Source organism: Nomascus leucogenys, chromosome 3, assembly GCF_006542625.1.
Source record: "Nomascus leucogenys isolate Asia chromosome 3, Asia_NLE_v1, whole genome shotgun sequence".
Lineage (NCBI taxonomy): Eukaryota > Metazoa > Chordata > Mammalia > Primates > Hylobatidae > Nomascus > Nomascus leucogenys.
The window spans coordinates 121,524,709-121,550,186 of NC_044383.1; the positions used below are offsets into that span (position 1 = coordinate 121,524,709).

At 36.1% G+C, this 25,478-nt stretch overlaps 1 protein-coding gene across 13 annotated transcripts in view; it reads right to left on the minus strand.

Annotated features, from left to right (window-relative positions):
• AHI1 (Abelson helper integration site 1) overlaps positions 1-25,478 on the minus strand; it is a 226,949-nt gene that overhangs the window by 77,320 nt on the left and 124,151 nt on the right. For all 13 annotated transcript variants that reach the window (XR_004029367.1, XR_004029366.1, XR_004029365.1 and 10 more), the window contains one exon: positions 4,929-4,984. Coding sequence is in view for 9 of the 13 variants with exons in the window: in XM_030809724.1 (XP_030665584.1) it covers positions 4,929-4,984 (56 nt within the window). In the remaining 4 variants the exon portion in view is untranslated. The remainder of the gene's footprint in view (positions 1-4,928; positions 4,985-25,478) is intronic.

Below are 25,478 nucleotides of genomic sequence, written 5' to 3' on the forward strand. Positions count from 1 at the left end.
TGAATTTCAATAGAACTGCTTTGAATTGCTACTTTATTGATAAGTGAAAACAAGTTCTTTTATGACAAGTTATAAAAGCTTATAGTTTATCAGTTCCCTCTCCACCCTGTAATTACCTACAGGAAGAGATTGGCCATGGGTTCTATTTTATGAGTTTTATAGGGGCCCATTCACCCCAGTTTACATACTATGAATTCTTGGAAAATGCAATAGATTGTAGAAAATAAAGTGTTTCCTTTGAATAAAGGACATTTCACTTGAACTCATACATGTATCTACATACAAGCTGTCCCAAATATTATGTTAAAATATGAAACAGCCATATTTTACATGAATATATGTATAAAGTATACAAAAGTATAATACTGCAATAGGTAGCAATCTTGTGAATCTACAGAATGGGCTAAACAATGATAACAATCTAACAACAATAACAACTCAACAGTTGTTAAGTACAGATATTATATAATCCAAGAGATTCAGGATAAAATTTAATTTATATGATTCAGATCAGTACATTTATAAGTTTAGTGTTAATGGCAAACAACATTACAAACATCTCAGAAATATTTCAGAATAACAAAATAAGTCTAACGCATATTAAAGTTTACTACTGATGAAATACCATGTGAAAAAATTCATTCAGCCCTTAGAAAACTTTGAAGAAGGGTAACTGCAGAAGGAATAAATTAATAGCTTTTAAAATTGGTCTTATAAATATGAAGAATAATGAATCAACATTTAAATTTCCAATCAGGTTAGAAGGCTTTAAATTCTAATAATTAAAAGAATACTTAAGACACATGGCAAGTGTTTCACAGTTGGTATAATCCTGATGAGACAGTCTGAATTTTATTTCAACCTGTTGTGATAGATGTGTAGGCCTCTGTGAAAATGCAAGCTGTAATTTTATATACTGCCCAAAATCCATTTGCTAAAAGAAGCTTTGTTCTCTCTACCAGGGGTTACAGGGTCACTGAATAAAAACTAAAAATATTAATATTAGTGTTACAAGTTTAGAATGTAGGAGCTTTACAAAAATTTAAGTTATTCATTCGAATAGGCCATATTGATGTCATTTGAATTTTATCATATTAGTTTTCACTGGAAGAGATTCAAAAACAATACTCCTCAAGACACTAGAAATTATATATTCAGTATGGCTTATCATGTTTCAATGTATTTTACATGTATATTAATTCTGCCAGGAAATATGAAAAGCTATGGGATTTGCCACGCATATGACTGTACACTGAAAGGTAGATATATTTTAACTATGTTCCTGGGGGAATACTTCCTTATGCTAGTTGCCATTTCCCTTTGATTTGCAAATAAGTCCTTCATTTAAAGTAAATACAGGACTCAAACTTGTGCTGACTTAACAATTAACTAACTTTTACACCTGCCTTTTAGGGTTCAGACAATAACCTCTGATTAATCTGGGCTGATATTATACTTAACTTACTATAGGCGATAAGCAGGTGCAGAAGGACTAATTCTTAAAGTGGCATGATGTAAGTCTTTTCATATAATTTAACATCATGATTATCTCATGTCTTATTTACTTTTTCTATTATCAATAGTACAGTGTCTGAATGAATATCATTCAGGACAAAAATTAGTGAAAAGAAAGCCACACATTTAACCATCAAATCTGACCTAGGACATTAGGTATAAACAAAATAAAACAATATCTATAATATAAGAGCAGGCCACATAGGTTCCTTACACAAGACAATGACTAGCAGTCTGATGTCCAATGTCTCTTCTGCAATACTAAACACCAGAATGCAAAGGTAATCAATTTCCACAATGTTTTGTGGGGAAAAGGTTAAGTTCAAGTAATTAAAAATCTTGGCAAGCTGTCTAATAGTAAAGGCAATTGACAAGTATTTAAAAATATGTAGACTCAGATAATTCACTTCCCATTTTCTAATTCTTGAAGAACAACTAGAAAATGTACTCTGAGGTATAAACAAAATGAAGAGCTCAGCATGCCAAAAAAATTAAGTGATTACAGACAGTTAAAAATAGAGGTCTGATTCTTTTTGATGGAGGAGGTGTCATGTCATATGGAGATTTTTTTCACTTTCTATTAAAGGTATCTCAAAAAAACAAATATGGCACTATTTGTAAGAAAGAAAAAAGAAACCCAAACAAAAAAATCAAAGTTCATGTAGTAAATGAAAAACAAAAAGGAAACAGGTGAATTAAAAAGAGAGTGAGAGGTGACATGGAACAAAGGGACAGAGGTGGTTTTGTTCTCAGGCTGATCTTTATTTACTGAAGGGACATTGGATTGTATTATAGTACTATAGAATCAAACTCAAGTTTGATTGACCATAACCATATATTTACTGAAAACTTCATTTATAATTCCAACTTGGAATGTTAAGAAACATATCGGCTGGGTGCGGTGGCTCATGCCTGTAATCCCGGCACTTTGGGAGGCCGACATGGGCAGATCACGAGGTCAGGAGTTTGAGGCCAGCCTGACCAACACAGTGAAACCCCATCTCTACTAAAAATACAAAAATTAGCTGGGCGTGGTGGTGGACGCCTGTAATCCCAGCTACTTAGGAGGCTGAGGCAGGAGAACTGCTTGAACTCGGGAGACGGAGATTGCAGTGAGCCGAGATTGCGCCATGGCACTCCAGCCTGGGCAACAGAGCGAGACTCTGTCTCAAAAAAAAAAAAAAAAAAAAAAAAAAAAAAAAGAAACATATCTTTCCTTTGAAAAGAGTTCTGATAAATTCTCATTTGCTCATTTCCCTCACCCATTTAATGGCTGCAACTAGCATATACCACTCTCCTAGAACTGTCATTCATGGCAGTACTTGGAGCAAGGGGGACATGGGTGTGAAAATGGGTAAAGAAGTAAGCTTGGAATTGAGGGTTGGGTCTGGGGTCGAGAAGTCACTCAGGGTCCCAGCCTCAGCTATTCTAAAATCCTGGCCCACTCCCTTTCTGTTTTTTTCTCAGGCTCTAACAGATACTTAAATCATGGTATCTCTTCTTTTTGGGTCAGTAGAATACACAATTTGGGGCTACAAATATCCTACTTTGATAAATTTTTAGACTCCTTTTTTTCCTCCCTATCCTAAACATTTTCTTCTCCTAAGCCCTTTAAAGAAAATAAGAGAATATAGGTTCAAGGATGGAAATTAGGTAAAATTACATTTCTGTGAAAATCAGACTTTACTTGTCCTGTCTGGAACCAGAGGGCACTGGGTAATAATAATGAACAGACTTATGATTCTATTTAGAGGTTATGGAGAAAGGGCAAAGACTAAGTGTTGGCAAGCCAGGGGGCTGTCGGGCAGAGAGGTAGTAACATCCTTAGTTTGTAGCAGAGACACAGAAGGAGAAGAGCAGCCAATCCTTCCTCAGAAAAATACATCAAAAAGGACTGAATATATTATTCAAATACTTTAAAATAATAAATTTTTCTTAATTGCCATTCTTTAATCTTTTAATACTAAAGAATAAAATTTATATCATGTTATGGCTACTCTTTTAGCACACTTACTAAAGGATAACTGAAACATACATACTACAGTCAAGTACTTTTTAATGATTATGCTAATTCCTCATGTACCGGTCTTTTCTGAAGTCCCACATATTAAGTTATCAAACATGTTAAATCAATCATAGGGATTTATTACAAATAAAAAAGAGTCAATTTGCTATTGAGGCATATATTAATCATCAACACAATTCAAATACTTTAATATTATCTTTATTTATTTATTTTTGAGATGGAGTCTTGCTCTGACACCAGGCTGAAGTGCAGTGGTGCAATCTTGGCTCACAGCAACCTTCACCTCCTGGATTCAAGCAATTCCCCTGCCTCAGCCTCCTGAGTAGCTGGGACTACAGGCATGCACCACCACGCCCAGATAAATTTTTGTATTTTAGTAGAGATGGGGTTTCACCATGTCGGCCAGGATGGTCTCAATCTCCTGACCTTGTGATCCGCCCACCTTGGCCTCCCAAGGTGCTGGGATTACAGGCATGAGCCACTGTGTCTGGCCATCTTTATTTTCTTAATTGGTACAGTTTGACTATCCCTAATCCAAAAACCTGAAATATGAAATCCTCCAAAATCTGAAACTTTATGAACATTGACATGACTTTCAAAGAAAATGTTCATTGGGACATTTTGGATTTCTAATTTTTGGCTCAAGGATGCAGGAAGTGTAACACAAATGTTCCAAAATTTGAAAAAGACCAAAATCCAAAATGCTTCTGGTCCCAAGCATTTTGGATAAGGGATGCTCAACCTATATTACCAAATCTTTCTCACAATAGGAAATGGAGAATCACAGGAAGTACTTGGAAGACTTATGAATACAAAGGATAAGAAATAAGAATAGGATTAGGGAATGTACAGTGTACTCCATATCATCTTATAAGCCTTTCAATTGCAAACTAGCAACTAATATATGTTTCACACAAATATTCAGAGACTAAAAGGGAAATCTAATAATTATCTTCCTTCTATTAATAAAACTTTTTAAATATAGTGAATAGATGCTATAATTGTTAAATGCCTTTTGTTGAGAAGAGGGATAAAAGATAAGACTTCAGTTCTATAATAATAAAGCAAAGTAACCTGTAAGAGAAATGAAGCATAATGGCCTTTTTTCACTATTATAAAACATTCACTTTAAACAATGATGCTAGTGCACAAAATAACATTCATTTTTAGAAGGGTAAAAATCAATTTGCACAAATATTTACATTACATTATCAAAACTATAAATTATTTCTAAGTTAACAACATTAACATGAACAAATCTTGCAGGGATATAACTTTTGGCAAAAGGGAGGTTGTAAGAGTTTTCTACAATGGCACTGTTAACTATAACCAGTATAATTTTGTAGTTTCTTAACACTTTTAACAACACAGCAACAGATTGTCTTACCGTTGGTGCTGTATCTACCTGATGGTTACAAGGCTTTCTTTCTATGCTGATAATCCCTGTGAAAAGAAAACATTGTATTTGGTTATTAAGCCTGTCCATTTTATGTTGAAAATATTTATGCCATTTTGTTGGAAAAACATTTATTATGACTCACACAGCTTCCAAGAAAAAAGTCTCACTCGGAAGGCAGGATCCTTTTAAGATGTATCATGAATTCTTTGGTCAGAAACAGTTGGTCTAAACTGACTCAAGGTTAGCTAAGCCTTTTTTCCCATTCAAGTGATGTCCAGCAATAGCGCAAGATGTGTCCATATCCTGCTCTCAGCTCAAAAATCACACCATTATCTGGGCTCTGCTGCTTTTCTTCCATGAAAGTTTTATTTCTGATTCAAGGATATGAAGTTTTTAAAAAGAAGTATCACAAGGGCTATGAAGTGAATCACCACTGTCTTATTTTCTCAAAAGAATAAATAAATCCATCTGAATTTCTCTTTGATCATCTGACTTCCTACTATGACATACTCTATTTATTCAATCACCATGAGTATCTGAAGAAAAATGCTCCCCTGATTCCCTCCTTTAAAATGATAACACAGATGGCTAATCTTGAGAAATATTCTTTTATCATGTGTGGATTTATCTTCTTGTTCCCAATGTTCTCTACTGCATTTCTTTGTAATAAACGCCCTTTCAGGACGTGACACAGGGGATCTCATCTGTAAAGATACTGGTTCAAAGTCTAACTCAAGTTAAAAATGAACACAAGTGTGGGTCTTGTTTAATTCCTAATTTCTGTCCACCAGCAAACTAACATATAATTTAGGATATTAACATAGTTTGTTCAAACAATGCTAAAGGCTGTCATATGCAGGACTAGAGGCGAGAACTACAATGTCTGTTAATGGCAATTAGTAAAATTCCTAGTTTAAATGTTAGTTCCTCTTCTACAAGCATATGACTTATTTTTCTTAAAGTATGGTAAAGGATTAAGTGAGATCAACACAAACAATCACTTTCTATCGCTTTGCAAGAGTATTTTCAAAATGAATCATGAAACACGCAGTTTTTGTTTCATTAATTTTTTTTTAACATTTATTGTTAGCCAGTGAAGTATAAAGCACTATACTACCTACATTCAACTGACTAATATTTTTGAGTGGTTATTCTTGGTACTCAGTGATAAAAGATGAATACATTACAGTTTCTGACTACAAGAGTCTAGTAAAACATGGATATCCTTTTTTGAAGAACTACCACAGAGCAAATGAACAGAGTTTCATCTTAAGTGTAATAAAATCTTTAAGGTAATTTTGAGGGAAAGACATCATTCATAGAGTAACACCAGTTTTGGGTTAATTTTTTTCTTCAAGGGGGACAACATGCAGGCAAATACTCAAGTAATGTAGATTCCTATTGTAAGATTTTAACAATATAGAAATATAGAGAGAATAAATTGAGAAATCCCAACTTTGTCAGCCCCTACAGTCTCACAATCCTAGCTGCAACCACTGAGAATAGTGTGGCATGGCAACTGGCTTTCAAATGAGAGTGGTCATGCCAGAGTTCAGCAATTAACATCTTACACACGTCTTCTCACTATTGTAATCTGACTGCTATGAAATTGACCTAGGCTGATTACTGATTTTTAAATTCTTATCTAAATAGAAAGTAATTTTAATTGGAGAAAAGGAACTTTAAAATAATAAAAACCAAAGCAAACCAGGCAAAAATCTATATATACAGTTTATACAATACCAAGAAAAAAAACAAAAAAAACCTCTACAGATTTTAGTGTTTCAATTTTAGGATAAGAATGTGTTGAAAATTAGAATTTCAAAAAGTGGATTATCCAAAGTTATAATCTTAGTTTTAAATTTAGATTACATATATAAATAATATCATTTGGAAATATAATCATGCATGTTTGTTCAGGCTTGCAGTAAAAAATATATAGAAAGGAATAAACTTTAGAAAAAATGTATCAAAATAACTTCCTATTTTAGGTAAATTTTACTTAAAAATCTGTTTTTGTATCTCATTTCACTTTTATTAAGGTGTAACAATAATTGAAAGCTCATAAGTAGCATACTATAATGGTTAGTATTATAGGTCTACTTAGCTAGGCCATGGTACCCAGATACTTAACATTATTCTAGATATTTCTTTGAAGGTTTTGGATGGAATTAACATTTAAATCAACAGGCTTTGAGTAAAGCACACTGCCCTCCATGATGTTAAGTGGGCCTCATCCAATCAGATGAAGGCCTTAAGAAAATGACAACTCACCTGAGAGCAAGGGGATTCTGCCAACAGGCTGCCTTCAGACTGTAACTGCAACTCTTTCCTACGTCTCCCTCCTGTTGGCCTAGCCTGTAGATTTTGGTCTTGCCAGCCCCCACAGTGTTTGAGCCAATTGCTTAAAGTAAACCTTTCTCTCTCTATGGTCTTCCTACTGGTTCTCTTTCTCTGGAGAATCCTGCCTAACAATATACTTACTTTCTGGGACATATGAAATAAATAAAAATACTATTGTCTATACTCTAAATTATAAAAGTTATGTTCATTAAACATTATTGTGTAGGAATATAGTTAAAATGTTGATGTTATTATGAAATATTTTAAAATCTGCATATATCCGAATGAACTCAGGAACATAGAGTATAGGTAGAATAAATGGACCTATCAACAAATAAAAATGAAAAAAATTATAAAAGCAGTCTGTCAGCAGAGTAAAGAATCAATCTATCAATAAATATTACTGCTAGGTTGTCCAGTCTAACAATCTCTGCCTTTCAATGATTTGACTATTTACATTTAATGCAATTACTTCATATGGCTTTGTTGAAGTTTAGCATTTTGCTATCTTATTGCATTTCTTTTTGTTCTTTTCTTCCTCTTTTTCTATATTCTTTTGGAATGGTCAAATAGTTTTACTCTTTCATTTTATGTCCTCTGATGGCTTAGCTACATCTCTTCATATTTTTTAATGGCTAATGTAGAGATTACAACATACAACTTTACTATACCTTCAATTAGGATTTCTTCTACTTCAAGAATAATATAAGCAACTTAAAATACTGTTAACCCCATTTATCCAACCACCCTTTATGCTTTTGCTGCCTTATATTTAACTTCTATATGTTATAAACACAATATATTATCAGTATTGTTGTTTTAAACCGATATATTTATCTTTATTTCTTCTTACAGATCCAGGCTTTCACATGAGATCATAACCCCCTGTTATTTTGTAGTTTAAGTCTGCTGGTGACTGTATTTTGTTTTTTCCTGAAAAATCTTTAGTAGGGATTCATTTACAAATAATGTTTTGCTGGGTATTAAAATCTAGGTTAATAGCCATTTTCTTTTAGAAAATGATTTCATTCCATTATTTCTTATGAGAAGGAAGTCATCATTCTTACTATGATTTCCCTGAACGTAACACTTTTCCCCTCTGGTTGCTTTTGTAATTTTTTTAGTTTAATCAGTACTGGTCTAATATCAGTACTATGCTGTTTTGGTGACTATAGCCTTATAATATAGTTTGAAGTTTAATTAGGTATGGTTTCATATACACACACACACACGTGTGTATATTTATACTATAAAGGAATATAAATTTTTCATTTTCTTCAGTTTAATTAGGAGGTATCGATGGTTTCATTTATATATATGTGTATGTGTGTATCCTTGGATTTTGCTGAGCTTTTAAATTTTATTTTTTTAAATTTTATTTTTTGTTTCAATAGGTCTTTGAGGAACAAGTGGTGTTTGGTTACATGGATAAGTTCTTTAGTGGTGATTTCTGAGATTTTGTGTATCTGTCACCCAAGCAGTGTACACTGTACCCAATGTGTACTCTTCTATCCCTCACCCCTGTCCCATCCTTTCCCCCAAGTCCCCAAAGTCCTTAGAATAAGAGTCTCCAATTCTATCCAGGTTGCTGTGAATGCCATTATTCCATTCCTTTTTATGACTAAGTAGTATTCCATGGTGTGTGTGTGTGTGTGTAGGTGTGAGTGTGTGTATATATATATATGTATAAAGAAAATGTGGTGCATATACATATACATACTTGTTAACTGATGGGCATTTGGGATGGTTCTGTATTTTTGCAATTGCAAATTGTGCTGCTATAAACGTGTGTGCAAGTATCTTTTTTGTACAATGACTTTTTTTCCCCTCTGGGTAGATGGTAGTGGGATTGCTGGACCAAAAGTGCTACTTTTATTAGGTTGGTGCAAAAGTAATTGCGGATTTTGCTAATTGAAACTAATGGCAAAAACTGCAGTAACTTTTGCACCAACCTAATAGTTCTTTAAGGAATCTCCACACTGTTTTCCATAGTGGTTGTACTAGTTAATGTTCCCACCAGCAATGCAGGGATGTTCCCTTTTCACCACATTTACACCAACATCTATCGTTTTTTGATTATGGCCATTATTGCAGGAGTAGGGTGGCATCACATTGCAGTTTTGATTTGCAGTTCCCTGATCATTAGTGATGCTGAGCATTTTTTCATATGCTTGTTGGCCATTTGTATATCTTCTTTTGACAAGTGTCAATTGTCTATGCATGTCCTTAGCCCACTTTCTGATGGGATTTTTTTTTTCTTGCTGATTTGTTTGAGTTCCTTGTAGATTCGGGATAGTAGTCCTTTGTCAGATGCACACTTTGAGAAGATTTTCTCCCACTCTGTGGGTTCTCTGTTTACTCTGCTGATTCTTTTGCTGTGCAGAAGCCTTTTAGTTTAACTAAGTCCCATCTATTTATCTTTGTTTTTGTTGCAATTTCTTTTGGGTTCTTGGTCATAAAGTCTTTGCCTAAGCCAATGTCTAGTAGTGTTTTTCCGATATTATCTTCCAGAATTTTTATGATTCTGGGTCTTAGATTAAAGTCTTTCATCCATCTTGAGTTGATTTTTGTATAAAGTGAGAGATGAGGATCCAGTTTCATTCTTCTACATGTGGCTTGCCAATTATCCCAGCACCATTTGTTGAATAGGGTGTCCTTTCCTCACTCTATGTTTTGTTTGCTTTGTCAAAGATCAGTTGGCTATTAAGTATTTGGGTTTACTTCTGGGTTCTCTATTCTGTCCCATTGGTCTAATATCAGTACTATGCTGTTTTAGGCTATACTAGCCTTATAATATAGTTTGAAGTTGGGTAATGTGATGCCTCCAGATCTGTTCTTTTTGCTTAGTCTTGCTTTCGCTACATGGGCTCTTTTTTGGTTCCATATTAATTTTAGGATTGTTTTCTAGTTCTGTGAAGAATGATGGTGGTATTTTGATGGAAATTGCATTGAATTTTTTATTGCTTTTGGCAGTATGGTCATTTTCACAATATTGATTTTACCCATCCATGAGCATGGGATGTGTTTCCATCTTTTTTTTGTGTCATCTGTGATTTCTTTCAGCACTGTTTTGTACTTTTCCTTGTAGAGCTCTTTCACCTCCTTGGTTAGGTACATTCCTAAGTATTTTATTTTATTTTTTGCAGCTACTGTAAAGTGGGTTCAGTTCTTGGTTTGATTCTCAGCTTGGTCACTGTTGGTATTCAGCAGTGCTACTGATTTGTGTACATTGATTTTGCATCCAGAAATTCTACTGAATTAATTTATCAGATCTAGGAGCTTTTTGGATGAGTCTTTAGGGTTTTCTAGGTATACAATCATATCATTGGCAAACAGCAACAGTTTGACTTCTTTACTGATTTGAATGTCCTTTATTTCTTTCCCTTGTCTGATTGCTATGGCTAGGACTTCCAGTATTACGTTGAACAGAAGTGGTGAAAGTGGGCATCCTTGTCTTGTTCCAGTTCTCAGGGAGAGTGCTTTCAACTTTTCCCTGTTCAGTATAATGTTGGCTGTGGGTTTGTCACAGATGGCTCTTATTACCTTAAGGTATGTCCCTTCTACATCAATTTTGCTGAGGGTTTTAATCATTAAGGATGCTGGATTTTGTCAAATGCTTTTTCTATTGAGATGACCATATGACTTTTATTTTTAATTCTGTTTAAGTTGTGTATCACACTTATTTACTTGCATATGTTAAACCATCCCTGCTTGATCATGGTACATTATCTTTTTGATATGCTACTGGATTTGGTTAGCTAGTATTTTGTTGAGGATTTTTGCATTTATGTTCATCAGGGATATTGGTCTGTGGTTTTCTTTTTTTTGTTATGTTCTTTCCTGGCTTTGGTATTACGGTGATACGGGCTTCATAGAATGATTTAGGAAAGATTCCCTTGTTCTCTATCTTTTGGAATAATGCCAAGAGGATTGTTCACAATTCTTCTTTGAATGTCTGATAGAATTCAGCTGTGAATCCATCTAGTCCTGGACTTATTTTTGATGGCAATTTTTTTATTACCATTTCAATCTTTGTGCTTGTTATTGGTCTGTTCAGAGTTTCTATTTCTATGCGGTTTTACCTAGAAGGATAGTATATTTCCAGGAATTTATCCATCTCCTCTAGGTTTTCTGATTTGCATGCATAAAGGCTTTCACAGTAGCCTTGAACAATCTTTTGTATTTCTGTGGTTTGGTTGTAATATCCCCCATTTTGTTTCTAACTGAGCTTATTTGGATCTTCTCTCTTCTTTTCTTGGTTAATCTCACTAATGCTCTATCAATTTTGTTAATCTTTTCAAAGACCCAGCTTTTCATTTCATTTATCTTTTGTATTTTTTGTTGTTTCATTTAGGTCTGCTCTGATCTTTGTTATTTCTTCTCTTCTGCTGGGTTTGGGTTTGGTTTGTTCTTGTTTCTCTAGTTCCATGAGGTGTGACCTTAGTTTGTCTGCCTGTGCTCTCTCAGATTGTAGGCATTCACAGCTATGAACTTTCCTCTTAGCACAGCTTTTGCAGTATCCCAGCGGTTTTGACAAGTTGTATCACTATTATCATCCAGTTCAAAGAATTTTTAAATTTCCATCTTGATTTCATTGTTGACCCAATGATCATTTGGGATCAGTTTATTTAACTTCCATGTATTTACATGGTTTTGAGGGTTCCTTTTGGAGTTCCTTCATTTATGAAGCTTAGTTCCTCTGGATACAAAATTCTTGGCTGATGATTGTTTTGTTTAAGGAGGCTAAAGATAGGACCCCAATCCCTTCTAGCTTCTAGGATTTCTGCTAAGAAATCTGCTGTTAATCTGACAGATTTTCCTTTATAGGTTACCTGATGCTTTTGCCTCACAGCTCTTAAGATTCTTTCCTTCACCTTGACTTTAGATAACCTGATGACGTGACTAGGTGATGATCTTTTTGTAACGAAGGTGTTCTTTGAGCTTCTTGTATTTGGATGTCTGTATCTCTAGCAAGACCAGGGAAGTTTCCCTAGATTATTCCCTCAAGTATGTTTTCCAAACTTTTGGATTTCTCTTCTTCCAGGAACAGCAATTATTCTTAGATTTGGTCATTTAACATAATACCAAACTTCCGAGAGGCTTTGCTCATTAAAAAATTTTTTTGTCTTTGTCAGATTGGTCAATTAGAAAGCCTTGTCTTTCAGCTCTTATGTTCTTTCTTTTACTTGTTTGAGTCTATTGGTAAGACTTTCCAGTGTATTTTGCATTTCCCTAAGTGTGTCCTTCATTTCCAGAAGTTGTGATTGTTTTTTATTTATGCTGTTTCTCTGGAGATTTTTTCCATCCATATCCTGTATCATTTTTAAAATTTCTTTAAGTTGGTATTCACCTTTCTCTGGTGCCTCCTTGAGTAGCTAAATAATTGACCTTCAGAATTCTTTTTCGGGCAATTCAGAGATTTCTTCTTGGTTTGGATCCATTGCTGGTGAGCTAGTGTGATCTTTTGGGGGTGTTAAAGAACCTTGTTTTGTCATATTACCAGAATTGTTTTGCTGGCTCCTTCTCATTTGGGTAGATTATGTCAGAGAGAAGATCTGTGGCTCAAGGACTATGTTCAAATTCTTTTGTCCCACGGGATTCCCCTGATGTGGTGCTCTCCCCATTCGCCTAAGGATGGGGCTTCCTGAGAGCTATGATTGTTGTTTCTCTTCTGGACCTAGCCACCCAGCAGAGCCACCAGGCTCCGTGTTGGTACTGGGGAGTTTCTGCAGAGTCTGGTGATGTGATCTGTCTTCAGGTCTCTCAGCCATGGACACCAGCACCTGCGCTGGTGGAGGTAGCAGGGGAGTGAAGTGGATTCTGTGATGGTCCTTGGTTGTAGTTTTGTTTAGTGTGCTGGTTTTGGGTTGGTTGGTTTCCAGCCAGAAGGTGGTGCTTTCAAGAGAACATAAGCTGTGGTAGAACAGGGAGGATACAAGCTTGCCCCAGGGTCACCTGGATAAGTATTCCGGTTTCTTAGGTGGTGGGCGGGGCCACAGAGCTCCCAAGAGATTATATCCTTTGTCTTAAGGTACCAGGACAGGTAGAGAAAGACCATGGTGGTGGTAGGGCGCGCCCGCAGGATTAGGTATGTCTGAACTCAGACTCTCCTTGGGCGGGGCTTGCTGCAACTGCTGTGTGGGATGGGGATGTGGTTCTTAGGCTGACGGAGTTACTTTCCCAGGAGGATTATGGCTGCCTCTGCTGTGTCATATAGGTCACCAGGGAAGTGAAGGAAAGGCAGTAGTGACAGGCCCCACCCAGTTCCCATGCATCCCAAAATGCCACTCTCGTTCCCACTCTACCCCTCAGTAGCAAGGAGTTTATTTCTAGGCAGCCAGTGAGCAGGGTTGAGAACTTACCCCAGGGTACAAGCTTCCCTTCTGAGAAAGCAAGCAGGGCTTTCAGATTTTGCACCTCATTTGCTCCCTCCTTTGGATTCTGTCCAGGAAACTTTGCCTTCAGTTGAAATTGTTACAAACTTCAGCTAGAAGTTTCCTTCTCCTTGTGGTCTTTCTCCAATTCCACTGGCAGCCCTCCCCAAGGACTCCTGCAAGACAGTCAGGAATGCAGGAATGGCTTCCCTGAGGACCAAGAGTGCCCATAGGGCTCTTCTCACTGCTTCCTCTACCCCTATATTTCACTCGGCTCTCTAAATTCGTCTCAGCTCCAGGTAAGGTCAAATCCTTTTCTGGTGATCTGGACCTTCAGGTTCCCCAGTGAGGATGTGTGTTCAGGGGTGGACATTCCCTCTCTCACACTTTGGGCACTCAGTTTTTCAGCTGTCTCACAGAGCATGTAGCAGCAAGCTGCCTCCTCTAACGGGTCTGTGGATTCTTTCGGCTTTTCTGGTAGTAGTTCTCGGAGCAAAAGTTCACAGTGTGATTCTCTGTGCGCTGCTCTGTCCATCCAAGTGGGAGCTGCAAGTTAGACCTGCCTCCTATCTGCCATTTTGAGACAGCATCAACACAGTTATGGAAACAAGCTTTAAATGCTGATGACTACTTCTCCTTGCTAAGCTTTTTATGTCTATAGGTTGTCTTTAATTAGAGAAAAACTACTAGTCCATTATTTCTTCAAATATTTCTTCACCCATATTTTCTGTTTTCCTTCTGCAATTCCAGTTGCATGTTTAATCCATTTCACAGGGTCACACAGATCTGACTCCTTCTTCTTCCCATGCCTCCTCTTCATCTTTGTTTCAATTTGAATAATCTGTATAATTTTTATTGTTGTGCCCTCCAGTTCAGTGGTCCTTCTTTTAAGGTGTCCTATCTGTTATCTGCTGTTATCTGTTGTTAGGTCCATCTAATGAATTTTCTTTGTATCTCTTATACTCTTCAGGTCTAGACTATAATTCATTTATTTTTTAGGATTTCCATTTAAGAGAAATGGAAATCCTGACTTCCATGAAATTCTCCATCTTTGCACTCCTTTTGTTCATGGTTCCTCGTAAGTTATTTAACATATGTGTAACAGATATTTTAAAATTCTTGCCTGCTAATTCCAACATTTTGATTATCTGTGGGATTCCTTTTATTCATTGTTCTTTTTCTTTGTTATGGGTCATCTATTTCTGCTAATTCACATGCCTCAGAATTTGATTATAGGTTAGTACTGCCAGACATGTAATCAGTAGACTGAAATAGCAAACGTCTTCCCTCAGAAAAGGCTCACTATTTCCTTTTTCAGAAAGCTAGGGTGAGGGGTAGATCTCTTTTTAAATCAGGAGCTGACTTGGGTTGGGGCTGGGCTGTTGCTTAGTTAATTTCAATACACCTATTATAACTCTCCCCAAAATGAGATGAGTTATTCCTTCTAGTGGAACTTTGGGATTTAAACTTCTAGAGATTATGGGAACTCTCTCTGCCTTACTCCCAGTTTCCTGTCAGTGCTTAAGCTTCAAAAGTCCTCTTGGGGAGAACTGATAGGCGGAGAGTACTGAGCGACATTCGGGATCTTTCAGATTCCAATCTGTCATGCCAGTCCACATAGTCCTTAGAAGTTCAGCTAATCTCTCCTTGCCTCAGCAGTAGCTCTGCTTATAGAAGGCTTGCTCCTCTGCTTGTCTGGTTTCTATCTCAATAAATGTTCCCATGTATTTAAGTGATTGCTTGTCTTTACTTCTTTATGCAGTAGGGTTCATTTCTCTTTGCAATTTATTTTATTTAGAATTCTCTGTGACCACATCTCTTTGATGGCTTTTTAGTTTATGTGAGGTCTCAATAATATGGTAAGAGTGATGATCATTACAATGTACATATTAATTAGAAGCAAAACTCTACTTCCAATTATTTATATTGTTGCTTTTTAAAATTTTCTTGTTTTTGGTCTATTTCAGTGGATATTCCTTTTTTTCTTGCCTGTTGATCTTGAATTCTTGTTTTCAACTTTACCAACACTTAAAATCTGCTATTAGTTCCCTTCTGGATTCTAACAGTAATAAATACATTTATTATTTATCCAAATAAATTTATGTCTAAACCTCTCTCCAACCAAGATACAATACATACCAATATCTCCTTGCTCCACATCAAGATTAAACTTTTAGAAGGCTTATTTCTCTATTCTTTTTATATAGTTAAGTTTAAAGAGATAAAAATGCATGGGAATTTGTAGAAGTGCTAAGTGTGAATTTATGAAACAAAATGATACAGTGTAAGAAAACACCTAATCTTTTCCTCTATGCCTAACAGAAAAATCTAATGTTTTCCTCTGTCTTGAGATTTGTTTCATTCAATTGTCATTTGGTTACAGTACTCTCTAAATCCTTGTATATCCAAATATGCCTTCCTTTGGATAAGAAACCCTTTATCTTGGTTGCCTATGTTATTCCACTATCAGCCAGCTTCTAGTGTTTTAGATATGTCAAGTGCTCATGTGATTTTCTTTCCTATGTAAAGAACCTGTTCCTACTCTATATAAGCTTGTAATATTTTTCCTTTACCTAGGAAATCAGGAATTTCACTAGAATATGGCTGAGTGCCTTTGTTATCATTAATCTTTTCCCGGGACTTGATAAACCCTTTGACCTGCAGAGTCTTATCATTCTTCTGCTCAGGGAAATTTTATCCTATTATTTAATTTTATAGCTCATCTTTACCTTCACAACTTTTATCTTCATGATAATCTTTTCAACTAATCTTCTATGTGAACATCCTTTTTACTCTAGATTTTAACATTTAAAGTCATATAGTTTAGTTTCTTTCTAGAGATCTACAAAGACTAAGACAAGAAGGCTGGCAAACCCTGGAGTATATATTAGAATAAAGTTTTCCTGGGATCTCAGTGCCAATATGTCAAGGCAAAGGGTTGGGGTGGGAGGACTTTGTTCTACTCGGTGTTGAGCAAGGATCTGTGCAGGGTAAGCAGGCTTTTTCCAAAGATGTGAGTAGAAAATTAAGTTTTCAGAGTTCATTGAGGGCTTTCAGCCAGCAGAAGCTATAAATCCCCTTGGAAATGGGCAATATCTGTAAGTGTAATGTTTGTAGTACATTAAGGACCTAGCAGATCCTACGAATAATAATAACCCTAAAAAGGGTCTATACACCTGGAAGAAATGGCTTCTGGAAGAACTGGCATTCAGTCCCAGTCATTGGGAGATGGCTGGAACTTGCAACTAATGAGACTTGAGAAGACAGCCTCACTCCTGTGCCCCAGCAGAGGGCTATCAGTTGGGCAGGTTTGATTTTGCTACAACTCAGACTTCCATCAGTATAGTTGGGGCAACAGACCACGAAGAGGCAAAGAAAATAATTTTCTTCAAGAGCCTCAGTAGCCTGAAGAAGAAGAAATAAACTAGAATTGGTAGAGACGCTGATGCCAATGGAAGAATTAGAGAGTCTTTTAAATTAAACCAAAACAAACAAAAAATAACTATTAAGATTTCTTGCCAGGTGCAGTGGCTCATGCCTGTAATTCCAGCACTTTGGGAGGCTGAGGCAGAATTGTTTAAGCCCAGGGTTTGAGACTAGCCCTGGCAATATAGCGAGACCCTGTCTCTACCAAAAAAAAAAAAAAAAAAAAATTAGCTGGTTGTGGGTGTGCATGTGTAGTCCAGCTACTTGGGACGATGGCTTGAGTTGAGCCTGGGAGGTCAAGGCTTCAGTGAGCTATGGTTGCACCACTGCACTCCAGCCCAAGTGACAGGGTGAGACTTTGTCAAATACACACAAAAGAAGTGTAAGTTAATTACTAAACAACAAGATAACCCTATTTTAAAGGAAGGAAACAGTGGCTTTCAGAAAGTAAATCAGAAGGTAGGTAACATTCCTAAGGTCATATAACTAAAAGCAGCAGTACCTGGACTGACGCCCACACCTCTAAGCCACAAACCCTTCAGACCCATTTATGTGTTTGTTTAGCCCCTGTGGTTGGGACCTGATTTTTTTCATCTTCATATCCACAGTGCCTAATCCAAATGCTTAAAATATAGAAGGTCTTCAAGAATTGACTCAAATATTAACTGAATGAATCTATTCTCCTATGCCACATTCACCAGATTCATATGCTACAATGCAGTGTTAGCTGTATTAGTCATCAGAATGCCTGAGTTAATGTACTAGGACTGTTTCAAAAAACGTTAATTTACCCTTTGGTAATGTTCCTAAACTTAGTGCAAAACTGAAATGTATTACAGTCATGTGCTGAGTAATGAATGTTTTAGTCAATGACAGATCGCATATACAATGAGGGTCCCATAAGATTATAATACTGCATTTTGCTGTACCTTTTCTATGTTTAGATACACAATTATTTACCATTGTGTTACAACTGCCTACAGCATTAGGTATGGTCACATGCTGTACAGGTTTGTAGTGTAGGGACAGTTGGCCATACCATATAGCTTAGGTGTAGTAGGCTATACTATCTAGGTTTGTGTAAGTACACTCTATGATATTCGCATAATGAAAAAAATCACCTAACTATGCATTTCTTAAAATGTATCCCCACTGTTAAGTGATGCATGACTATAAACATTTCCCTAATTTCCCAGATACTAATACAGTCTAGAGAAGATAATAAAAGAAATTTTGTGTTTCTTGGGAGACACTTTTAGTATTTATTTTGTAGAAAATCAGATCATGACATTTTACTCCACTGTACCTAATCTGAACAGCTGAAAGCATACATTTTTTAGTTTTCCTAAACCCTACCAACCTTTAACTCAGGACTATGATCAAAGAGAGAAGAACAAAGACAAACAGGTATGCTGCAAAACAAAAACGGAGAGGAACATGTGCCAAGTTTTGAAGATAGAACATATATCCAGCAATCTTATGTATCATTACCAAATGGTTACAAGCTACTTGCTAAGCACAAGGCACTGTTCTGGGAACAGGAGAAGCTCTAACCTCCCTTTCATGACATCTTAAGAGTTACTTGTTTCGGGCAATATGATATCTATGCATCCTATGTCAGTTTTGGCAATCCCCAGGGATCTTTCTATATAGAACAGAGATAGAATTATGCTTTGATTATCTGTGCCTATGAAAACATGAAATTTATTACATTCCAGTAGAATACAGTTATAGAAGGCAGAGATCTTTTCTGCTAGTTTATATATATATATTTAATTATATATAAATATATATTTAATTATATATATATTTAATTATATATAAATATATATTTAAATATATATATATAAAAAAATATATATATCTTTTTTTTTTTTTGAGATGGAGTCTTGCTCTGTTGCCTAGGCTGGAGTGCAGTGGCACAATCTCGGCTTACTGCAAGCTCCACCCCCGGGTTCACGCCATTCTCCTGCCTCAGCCTCCCGAGTAGCTGGGACTACAAGTGCCCGCCATCACGCCTGGCTAATTTTTTGTATTTTTAGTAGAGATGGGGTTTCACCATGTTAGCCAGGACGGTCTCGATCTCTGACCTCGTGATCCACCCGCCTCAGCCTCCCAAAATACTGGGATTACAGGCGTGAGCCACCGTGCTCGGCCTTTTTCTGCTACTTTAATGTGCAGAAGTCATCTGTACTGAGACTGCAAGCCTTTCTTAAGAATTGGAAAAGAAGGTAAACTACGTTTTGCAGATAATATAATTTTATATCTAGTAAGTCCAAAAGAATCAATGCTAAAATTAACACAATCAGTACCAGAACTAATAAATTGGAAAGTCAGCATCATATAAAATTTAATATACAAAAGTCAATTTCTCTTACATATTCAAACAAATTAGAAGATATAATGAAAGAGAATATTTCACTTATAAGGGCAATATAAATAATAATATGAATAAATACAACAAAAAAATGTGTAAAACAGTATGAAGAACACCTTAAAATACTTCTGAAAAACACAAAAGTCCAGGTGGTCCTTGATTTATGAAGGTCTGACTTAACAATTTTTCAACTTTACCATACTTTGAAAGTAACATGCTTTCAGTGGAAAGCATACTTTGAGTACCCATACAACTACTCAGTTTTTCACTTTCAGTGGAATATTCAATAAATTACATGAGATATTCAACATTTAATTATAAAATAGGCTTTGTCTTAGATGATGTGGCCCAACTGTATGCTAATGTAAGTGTTCTGAGCATGTTTAAGGCAGGCTAAGCTAAAGTATGATGTTTGGTAGGTTTGGACGCTTTTCTGACGTATTATACGTTTACTGTGCTATAACTGTATTGTAAGTCGAGGAGTATCTAGTTGGAACATCCCATGTTGTGTGACAAGACAATGTAGCATCATCTAAATGTGAGCTCTCCCCAAAACAATATATAAATTTAATATGATTTTAATTTTTTTTAAAAAGTTTTTTTTTCTCCAGCACTAGACAAGTTGATTCTAAAAATCATATAGAAGAACATGTTAGAATACCTTAAAAAAATCCTGAGGGGAAAAAAACGAGCAACCACTGGAAATAAACACTACTCAATATTAGTATATATCATAAAAAGCCTCTGTAACTAAAATAATGCCGTATTAACACGAGTAGCCATGTAGATGAACAGAATAAATTAAAATGTTTAGAAAAAGATTCAAGTACATATGGTTTATGAAGAAGAGATGTTTTCAAATACATGGTGTTGGGACAATATGTTGGGGACAAGTGGATGGACATTTTGAAAAATAAATTGAATCCATACTTTGCAACATTTGTACTGCAAAGTCAAAAGCCAAATGACAAAATGGGAAAAATATTTGTAGCCTTTATTATTGGTAAAATGACAAGGCTCCCTATTATGTCAAACAAAAGCATACAAATATACAATAAAGATAACTGGGAATATCAATATAAACTTGATTTTGTAAAAATATATTTTCAAGTTATGTTCACTGAAAGGATATAAAAGGAATGATTCCCCAATAGCAATGAGTGTACTTAGTCCCAGATTTTAGTTTCTAAATTGCATTACCTACTAATAGTATCAGAGTTCTTTGGAGAAATGACTGATTTCAGCTCTGGGGTAGGGATAGTACCAGACGAACTTAGGACACTATAAGCACGGAAGTGCTCAAAGGCTAACTGGTTCATATCAAAGGACATAAGAGCAGGAATGAATGGGCTCTCCTTCGCCAAATTAGGGGACAATTTGACCCACACTCAAAAAATGTTAGAAAAGTAGTACAACAAATTGAATGAAAAAAACCCATAGTACTCATATAGAAAGACAGGAATGGGGGGGGCGGAGGGAGGGCAGTGGTGGGGGCGAAGAAAACACCCGACTGAAGAATAAGGGGTAACAGCACTAGAAAACACCATTTTGTATCCTCAGCCCACTACAATAATTATTTCAGGCCAGGATCATCAATGGACACTGAAACCACTAAGTAGGGTTACTAAGCCCACTAAGTAAGGAACATACACAAAGAACAAAGGAAGGTTGGGAACAAGATATTCACATGGCCTTAAAGTATCATTCCACAGATTATTCAACAATTACAAAGAAAAAAATTAATTTTTACAATGAAGAGATCTGGTGTTCACCACCTTAATTAAGGACTAAACTTGACAACACCAAAAGTGGGACAAGCTGACATGATATGCACCCGATATGATGCAAACCATTTACACATACTTTTTAGATTTTTTTAATAGTATTTTTGCCAAAAAAGTTTAGCCTGAATATAATCAGGATGAAATACATTAAAAATGTTGGACATTTTATAAGACAGTGGGTCCAAGGCCAGGCGCGGTGGCTCACGCCTATAATCCCAGCACTTTGGGAGGCCAAGGCGGGCAGATCACGAGGTCAGGAGTTCGAGACCAGCCTGACCAACATGGTGAAACCCCATCTCTACTAAAAATACAAAAATTAGCTGGGCGTGGTGACGCACGCCTGTAATCCCAGCTACTCGGGAGGCTGAGGCAGGAGAATCACTTGAACCCGGGAGGCGGAGGTTACAGTGAACTGAGATCGCATCATTGCAATCCAGCCTGGGTGACAGGGTGAGACTCCATCTCAAAAAAAAAAAAAAAAGTTGGTCCAGTTTGACTCAAAAGTCAATGCCATAACAACCAAAAACAGATTCTAGATTAACTGATATTAATGACATGACAAGCAATTTAAGTATGAATCTGGACTGGATGCTGAATAAAGTAAGCAAGTAAACAAAAAACTGCTTGAGACTTATTTGACACAATTAGGGAAATCTGAACATGAACTGTTTATGAAATTAGAATCTTGGTTATTTTTCTTAGGTATGATAATGGTACTGTGGTTAGACAGTAAAATATCCTTACTTTAGCAGATGTATGATGAAGTTTTCGGAAGGAAGAAGCAAATGCAAATTTAGGGGTTTTATTTTACATATTTCCAATTTTTTATGGTTAAAAAAATTTCAAAATAAAGTTGGGGAATAATAGGCCCTGAACAGATATTTAATTATCTTAGAGTAGGCAAACCGAATCTTCAACAGTTTTGCCTGCATAGACGATTATCTTACAGTAGGCAACCGAATCTTTAACAGTTTTGAACACTGTAACATATTCCACATAAGCAGAGTAATCTGGTTTTGAGTTATTTATTTATTTATTTATGATACAGGGTCTTGCTTGGTTGCCCAGGATGGAGTGCAGTGGCATAATCATGGCTCACTGCAGCCTTGATCTCCTGGGCTCAAGTGATTCTCCCACCTCAGCCATCCGAGCAGTGGGACTACAGGCATGTACCACCACGCTCAGCTAATTTTTAATTTTTTTTGTAGTAACGGGGTCTCACTATGTTGCCCAGGCTTGTCTTGAATTCCTGGCCTCAAGCAATCTTCCTGCCCCAACCTCCCAAAGTACCAGGCGCATGAACCACTGAGCCCAGCCTGAGTTCTTATTTTAAAAATGTCTCAGCATTATTAAAAGCAATTAGAAAACAGAGCACTCCTTCTCAACTCTGGATTTATCAGATCACTTTCCTAAAAATAACAGAAAGCTAAAAAATTAACGCATGAATGAATAAATATTATATATTTATATTCTACATGTTGATTGCTCTATTCGATAAATTTACTATGTTTATTGAAAAATAATGTTTTCTGGGAAAATTACTGTCCCAATCAGAGATATCAGTTATTTATAATTCTCCATGATTAGTATTTGTTCCTTTCCAAAAATAACATACTTCAAGGGATAATTTGTTAGTATAATACGTCCTGACTCTGGGGCCATTCTGCATGTATTAGAAGACTGGCTCTGACAGTTGTTAGATATGTGATCTTGGACTAGTTATTTGCAACTCACATCTCTGGGAAGACCTTCTTGGGCTATGCCAGTCTTTAATAATCTATATTATTTATTCCCAAATATTAGTCAAAAATAAAATTCACTGATAAAATGAATACATAAAGTTAGCAGAGATTTAATAGACTTCTAAACTAATGCCCAAATAACTTAATTGTGCTAACCAATAATCAAATACCAACTATACTAATTTCTACCTAAAACCATAAAGAGTTGCCTACAATTTTTAGTATTTGATAAATTTCCTCAGTAAATTCTAATATGGATTGAAGTCTGTTCAAATCATATCCTTTGTGACATGCTCTATATATTTTATCTGAGGTTAGTAGAGTGTGTTCCTAATAAAGTCTGCCACATATTTATTACACTGGCAAAGCCAACAAACTTCAATTCTGTGTGTTCAATCCTTAAAATATAATTTAATAACTGTCTTTAACATTAATATTAATTATTTTAACGATAATGTTGTAGATGGAAAGTAGATTAACAATAGATTAACAGATTTAACAATATATTATGGACTGAAAATCAAAAGTATAAATATAACAAGGATAAGAAAGGTAAATTTATAATTTCAGTATTTCCTTTTTACTGATTTGTTATTACAATGCAGAATTAAAAAAAAATACAACACCAAAAGAAGCTTCTTGTATTTTCTTGTTTCCTCCTTTTTTTCCTTACTGTCTTTCTGGGTAACAAACATCCAAGTTATCCACCTCATAGTCACCCCTAATAGTTCTTAGTTTCTTTTCACTAGATAGCTTCTTCCAGCTTATCTCATTAACTCCCATGGGCTCAAATACCACACATATACCAATGACTCCTTCATCTATACTTAACACTCTAAGCCTATATTCCAAAATACACTGTATAGTTCCTAGCACAGGGCTTGACTCATAGTAGGATATTTAATAAATGAGGTTCAAATGAATGAGCAAGCTATTAGATATCGTGTTTCAGAAATGCCATATCTTGTAGGCATTTCAAACTCAATATATCTAAAATACAATTCATTATCTTCCTCTCAATATTCCTGTATTTCCTATTTTCATTTATGGATTGCTATCCACTCATTCACCTAAATTAGAAGCCTCTGGCACCTCAAATTCTACTTCTCTACCTTCGCTCACATTCTAGACCTCCATGTTAATGATTTAACATCGTCATTCTCTTACTTCAACCCCCTTCTCCTACCTCAATTGTTAAATCACCTTTTAACTGGCCTTCCTAGCTGTAATGCCGTAACACCTTTTACGATTCTTCTCATCTTACAATTAGTTCACATACTGTCTTCTCTATGAGGCCTTACTGTCTTCTTTAACACAGAATTTGTTAACTGTATCATCTGCATTCTCTAGTACACTTTGTTCATTCCTCTTACAGCAAATATCAAACTATGCAATCCCATCTACCTATCTTTTTAAAAATAGGTTTCCAGTGAATACTAGCAGTGCTAGGGATGGGGCTGAGTTCTGCACTTCATTCCTACAAGGTTCTGTACAATCCGGGCCCGCTGCTACCTCTCTGAACTTACTGTGTTCTACTCTCCTCCTTGTTCCCTCCAATCTAGCTATACTGACCTCTTTGCTGTTCAAAATGCATACCAAGTACATTCCTGTTTCAGGATCTTGGATGGGGATGCTATTCTCCCAAACAACTTGGTTTCCTAGCTTCCTTCCTTCCTAGCTTCCTTTTTTCCAAGCTCCCTTCCCTTTTCTTCCTTCTTTCCTTCCTTCCTCCCTCCCTCCCCCCACTCCTTCCCCCTCTCCCTCCCTTCCCTTCCCCCCTCCCTCCCTCCCCTTCCCCTCTTCCTCCCTTCCCTCCTTCCCTCCCTCCCTCCTTCCTTCCTCCTCCCTCCCTCCTTCCTTCCTCCCTCCCTCTCCCTCTCTCTCTCCTTTGTCTTCATTGAATTTTGCTTAATTCTCAGCTACTTCGTGAAGCTTTCCTTGACCACTCCATTTAAACAGCAACCTAACCCTACTCCTCAGGTGCAACTCCCTTCCCTGCTTTGTTGTTATAATGTTTTCATTTAACAACCCTCTGTATCCATGGGTTCTGCATCCATGCATTCAACCAACCATGGATTGAAACTATTCAGAAAAAAAATGCATCTGTAATGAACACATAGACATTTTTCTTGTCATTATTCCCTATACAATACAGGACAACAACTATTTATATAGCATTTACATTGTATTAGGTATTATAAGTAATCTAGAGATTATTTAAAGTATATAGGAGGATGTACACAGGCAATATCCAAATACTGGCCATTTTATATTAGGGACTTGAGCATCCAAGGACCTTGCTATCTACAAAGGGTCCTGAAACCAACTACCCAGATACCGAGGGATAACCAGACTACATTTGCTTAATGTCATTCTCCATTAGAAGGTAAGCTACACAAAGATGTGGAGTTTTACCAATTTTGTTCACTGATACGTTCAGAGTATGTATAAAAGTGCCTGGGACACTGTAAGTACGCACTGAGTACTTACTG